At 50.6% G+C, this 6,081-nt stretch overlaps 1 protein-coding gene across 1 annotated transcript; it reads right to left on the reverse strand.

Annotated features, from left to right (window-relative positions):
* Window positions 1–3,286: 3,286 nt before the first annotated feature.
* Window positions 3,287–6,075, reverse strand: LOC124686528 (transcription factor bHLH130-like). The gene is made up of 6 exons (XM_047220462.1): window positions 5,208–6,075; window positions 4,710–5,032; window positions 4,478–4,624; window positions 4,298–4,363; window positions 4,065–4,133; window positions 3,287–3,825 (listed from the first exon to the last, which is right to left on the reverse strand). Exons 1-6 carry the CDS (start codon window positions 5,677–5,679, stop codon window positions 3,772–3,774), a joined length of 1,131 nt encoding a protein of 376 aa, XP_047076418.1. The 5' UTR covers window positions 5,680–6,075; the 3' UTR covers window positions 3,287–3,771.
* Window positions 6,076–6,081: the final 6 nt, after the last annotated feature.

Consider the following 6,081-nt stretch of genomic DNA (forward strand, 5'->3'; position numbering starts at 1 on the left):
AGCAAGGATTTCGGCATCCCCTCTCTCGTCGAAGCCGCTATTTCCTCGGATGACACTGAAATCCACAGCAAGCTGATGCACATGGGATTTTAGGGAGAAATCCGTTGACCAGGACCAGGAGTTTCTCATCCACAATCGACCAACCAAAACCAGGTATGCATCGGGTTCCCATGATCTAGGTTTCATATAGTACTGCAGCTCGACGTAATGGATTACAGACTTGGCATGGCAGTGGGGTGATACCTACTGAGACACATGCCCCGCAGAAGGGAGACACATACACAAGCTTAAATCAAAAATTGGGCTATCCTTGTAATATAGATTCCCTATTTTCTCATTCCTCGTCAAGATATAGGGTTTTAGTCAAGCCAGTTTTGTATCCTCCTCCTTCCATTTAGTGGTGGCCTAGGAAGGTACCTGGCGATTCGAGAACTTTTGCTCAAGCTGTTGTGTCCCCTAGTTGTGTTGACCCTTATTTTCCACGCATCACCACATCGACGCCCATGGGTGATAGAGCTGGACGTTTTGGGGGTAATAGAAGAGGCGGTGGGGCGGTGGCAGTTTTCCTAACGCCAATCGCCCACCACAAAACAATAATAATGTGTGGCAAAGAGATCCTAGTGAGGACGTTGGACATAATTCTGGGAGTGTTGTGTGTAATTCAAACACTCGGTGGGAAACCACTGTTGCGAATAAGCAGTTTGCAAAAAACTATGGTGATGGTGATGCATGCTTCTTCGCACCAAGGGGGTGGAAATTGGTGAATTATGGTGGGTTGCTTATGACAGAGAATTGTGAAGCAAAGGTATCTTTGGAATAAATCAGTAGCTTCTGTCAAACCTAGCGCTACTGCTAGGCCTTGCTAGAAAGTTTTGCTAAAAGTTAAGAAACGGTATTTCAGTGGATGTAAATTGGTCCTCGAGAGTGGTAATATCACTAGATTCTGGATAGATCCTTGGTTGAATGATGTTTATTTGTGTGTTAGTCACCCTCATTTGTTTGAGATTTGTCTGGCTCAGGATGTTACCTTTGGCCATGTGATAGATGTGGAGTTCAATATTCCTTTCAGAAGGAGATTATCACATGTCAATCTAGTTGCTTGAAATGATATTAAATATTCTATTTCTCTGATGCATGTTGATCAGTCCTAATAGAATGATTTCTACTAAATCTATTTTGTCAGATGTTAGAGAAGAACTTGGTGGGTGCTCATAATAAGGGGATTTGGAAATCTTAGCTCCCTCTGAATATCAAAAAAAATTATGTGGTAGTTACAACAGGCTGTTGTACTCACTACAGAGAAGATTATGAAGAAAAAGTGGATGGGATCTCTTAAGTGTTCTTTTTGTGATAGCATTGAAGCATCCAACCATCTTTTTTTCTTGTTGTGGAGTAGTAAAGTTGTGTGGGGAGCTTTCGGTGCTTGTTTGGGTGCTAGATCTTACCCCAGAAACTTGTGGAAGAAGCTTGCTTGGTTATATACCTATCTACCCGGTGATAAAAAAGTTCTATACCCTTCTAACGGCTGCAATCTGTTGGTCTATATGAATTAGTAGGAACAAAGTGACTTTTGATGGTTATGTGTTGAAATCTACTGTCACTATTATCTTCACATTGTGTTTGTTTCTTAACTATTAGGCAGGTTTGTATAGCGAAGGTGAGGCGAGGAAACTGGAGAGGTTAGAACTTGATTAGGAAGGTAGCAAGCTTCTACAGCTTCGTCTAGAGGCTGGTGATTGTCGGGCCGTGATCGTTCTGACCTTGCAGTCTGTTTATTGCCATGCTTGTTCTGTTGGTAGTTTATGTACTTTGGTTGTGATGTGAAAAATTCTATAATTAAGCTTTAGTATCGGCAGGTTTTCGCCCCGTAGGTGATGCTCGATGTCAAGTGTCTTTCATTGGGTTTCCTGTCAGTGCGGGGGCGTCCTCTTTCTTGTCCCCTTTTCTGTGTGGCTTGGCCATCATTCTTGTGTGACTAGTGCGGCAAGGTTGCCGGCTTGATCGATGCGCCTCAGCTGAGGTGGTGAGCCCAGACGTTGTTGCGACGGTCACGGCATACGAGAAGTTATACTTGTGCCGCTTGGGCTACAGGGATTGGGCCGTGCAGCGTTGTGGCTAGTGAATGAGTGGTGGTACATCGGGTCAGCGGTCCCAGAAGGTAGTGTTGGAGGTCTGCTGGACGTGGCAGAGAAGTTGGATGTCGGGGCGGCGGCCCCGGAAATTTGACAGTTTTGAGGGCATCCATCTCGTGTCGTGCGGACGATGGGGTTGCTCTCGATGTTGGTCGTCGGCGTCTTTTTGCATATTGCCCTAGGGGGTTGCTCTCGATGCTCGTCGTTGACGCCGTTCCAGCTTGATCCTTGGTTGTTCCCAGGACTTGAGTGGGCATGGCCCTGTGGTGTCAGTGGTCGTGGCCCTCTGTTGGTGTTGGTTGTATGGTTTCATCCCCGATTTTTTTTTGTTAATTAAATGTGTTTCTTCTTCCTATTGAAGTATAACGCAAATTTTTGTCTTTGTTTAAAAAAATCAAAACACAAATTAGCTAGACAGTAAAAACATACAACATAATATTTTTCGAAAAACTTTTTAAACAGATTCGTATTTCACGCACGATCGGTACAATTTAATGACCACCGTTGGTTTGACGAGCAGGCAGGGCATTTTCTCCCGGTACAGCTCTTTCCCTGCCCGCCACATCTTTTCATCGGCTATCCCTATCTCTGCAGAAAACAAAGATTTCGTGCCCTTCCGTGTGATGGATGCAAGCTGCTTTCACGATTGGGCGCCCCCATCGATCCATCAACTTTTTCCCCCTTTTCATGCCCAGAGATAACTAACACTACCAGAAGGATCGAAAGAGCATGGCCGAAAAGGGCAAAAAAACCACAGCCCCATATATATACCCTATATTAAAAATCGAGGATGGGCGAAAAAACCACAGCCCCAAATACTTGGAGGTTGCGGGGCTCCCATTGCGCCCATAGTTTTCTGGCTGCGAATGGTGATAGGCACGGGAGTACGCGAGACAGCGACCATTATTCGCAACAAACCAGGCGTTCTCATCCGTTCATTGGCCGGGCCTCTTGTTCTTCTTCTTCGTTGTTCCGTGAACTCACCGGCCAGCAACCTTTTCGCCGACTAGCGCTACATCATCAACAAAGGAAAAGAAATGCCAAAAGGATAATCTCACAGCCTTTCACTGTCAACCCAGTCACTTGAGAAGGAGTAATCTAAGAAAGCACACCTGAGCTCAGAACATATCGCTGCAAAAGAGCTTGGCCGCAAATTAAGAAGCAAAGCCAGGCAAAATACTTTATTGGCCATGATTGGCGGGTGAGCGACGGTGTTAAATTCAGAGATTGCTGCTACAGCCTACAGTTCGTAGCAGCGCTATTGGGAAATTTGTATGGACATGGACATGGACATGAACATGGGCATGGTTTGGGGTGTAGTATACAGCAACGTCACAGCTAGCAAAACTATACAATTTTCCTCCCATCCATCTCCCCTTCCGATGCTTCTCCGTCACTTGAATCCTTGATGATGCCACTGCTCCATTGCCCACCCTCCCCTGCTTAGGTATGCCTTATACACTCCGCGAGCAGGCAGGCCTTTCAGCTGGGTGCCTACCCCCAAACCCCAAAAGAAAACGAAACTACCATGGCATTACACCTTCCTGTTCCCTCCCCCAAAATAATCTTGGTTCTAAATCCTCCAGGTCTTGTACAGCGGAGAGTCTAGAGACCGACCGATCTTCGCTACGCCGGCGTATCATTGATGCTTGCTCGCCGCGCAGGTGCAGTTCGCGCGGCTCTCGTTGATCACCTTCAGTGAAAAAGATAGTAACGAGTTGCTGTCAGCGCCCAGTTTCGAATCATGTAATTCAGATAAGATCATATGACCAGTAACTAAAGGTTGCCCCTCGCCCACAGCCACAGGGCAAAGCGGGTTCTTGATTTAGACCTTACTGGCCAGGAAAGGCTACCCACTAATTAAGCTAGATACTATAACAAATCTCCTTTTTTTTAGAAAAGTTCATCTTAATCTGATGATGATCTGCGTACCTTAACCTGGTCCTGGAGCTCCTTGATGTAGTCGACAGCCAGATCCAGCATGTCAGATGTGTTGGTTTGCTGCACAGAAATGGAGTTGCGCAGACAGGTTAATTTTGGGGCGTGGTCCTCGCACAGCAAATTTGGTAACCATGCACTGTTGTAGCCTAGCATCTCCTATTGGGTACAGGCTACTGACTAGAGAGTGGGGGCTGGCTGAGCTTAGCTGAGGAGATTGTGTGTACCTTGTCCATGTTGGGGACGAGCTCCTGCAGCTTCCTGATTCGCTCGCTGATCTTGGTCCTCCGAACCTGCCCAAATTCAGATCATCCTCTTGATCAGCTTGTGATCTAGGAAGAAACTATAGCAGTGGTGTGCAGCAACAGCACTGTCAATCTAAGACGAGAAGGAGGTTGTGGATTTACCCGCTCCGCGATGCTGCGTGGGTGCGTTGCGCAGCCGCGCTTGGCCCGGATCTTGCAGGGCACGGCGTCCTGGAACTGGAGGAACTTCTCGATGGCGGCCATCTCCGACGAGGTCTTGGGCAGGCTGAACTGGTGCGACAGCCCGTTCTGCGACACTCGAAAACCCTTCCGTCAGTAAAACGGAAATCAATGGAACGGTGGTGCTGTATAAAAAACCTCGACATGGACGCACCTGTGCAGGCTCCGCGGACTCCCGCTGGCGCTTGACGCCGGAGGACATGTTCTCGGACATGAGCGACGACTCCTCCCACCCGGCGCCCATGGGGTAGCCTGGGATGTATCCCCGCCCGCCCCCGGAGGCCTCGGGGCTGCTGCCGCCGAGATCCTCGCTGCCCATCTCGGAGATCTGCGACATGAGCGAGCCCTGGCGCGACGAGAAGCTGAGCTGCCCCTTGAGCCTGCTGCCGGAGGAGTCGACGCCTCCGCCGGCGGCTCCTGTGGCGGCGCCGTTCCTGAAGCCCGCGCTCATGCCCGCCCTCAGCATGCTCTCGTACCCTGAATTTAGCAGAGGATTGAGTTCCCGAAATAGAAAGAAATGTTCTTCGCGCGCCAAGAGCGAGCCGTAATAATTGCGGGCGGGCTCTGCTGCGAGCAGGAAGCAGGAACTGGGGATAGTACCAAAAGAAGGCCGAATTAAGGAAGGAGTAGTAGTGGTGGTACAGGGACGAACCGTTGTCCATGTTCAAATGATTGAGGAAGCCGGCGGGGGAGCTGCTCTGGCGGAGCAGGCTGCTGCCTGCGGCGACGGCCGCGGCGGGGGCGTCCATCCCGCCGGAGCTGACTGTGCGGTAGAGCCCGTCGACGCCGGGGGCCATCTGCTGCTGCTGGTGGTGCTGGGAGTGGAACATCATCTGCTGCTGCTGGGACGCCATGGCGGCGGCGGCCTCGTCGGTGAAGTGGGCCGGAGGAGGGGTGGGCGGCTTGCTGTCCCGGATCTGGTGGTCGGCGAGGAAGCGGGAGAAGACGTTGTTGTCGGCGGTGGCGTCGGGGCTGGCGGCGCGCGGAAGGAACTCCTCGCAGACGTCGCCGAGCAGCGTGCTGGGCGCCGATCTGTACCTGAGCAGGCCGGAGGAGTTCATCGTCGGCGGCGGCGGCGGGTGGACCGGCAGGTTCAGATCCTTGGACACCGGCGAGCCGTACATCAGCTTGCTAATCCTCCACACCGCTCTCCCAAGCTCCAATTCTGTCCTGTGGAAATCAGATAAGCCCTGCCCCACTAGCTAGCTCCGCCTCCTCGCCATGACCGCACACAGGGAGGAGGAATCAATCGAGCAATTCAGGTGTGCTCGGGGGAAAGAGAAAAGAAGGGAGACTTTCCAGGAGACGAGCTGAAACACTCGATTGCTTTTCTTGAGCTGCTCGCTCGAATCGATCTCCACCGGAGCTGAAGCAGCTACCCCCTCTACTCCTATCCGCAAGCCCGAGGCTTTGTTTACGGCGAGAGAGGGAGGGAAAAAAAATGGTGGGAGAGGAGATCGCGCAGCAAAACCAAGGAGGTGGTGGGTTGCTGCTGCTTTTGCGGGGCTAGTTTAATCCAGGGGATG

Source organism: Lolium rigidum, chromosome 1 (assembly GCF_022539505.1).
Source record: "Lolium rigidum isolate FL_2022 chromosome 1, APGP_CSIRO_Lrig_0.1, whole genome shotgun sequence".
Taxonomy (NCBI): domain Eukaryota; kingdom Viridiplantae; phylum Streptophyta; class Magnoliopsida; order Poales; family Poaceae; genus Lolium; species Lolium rigidum.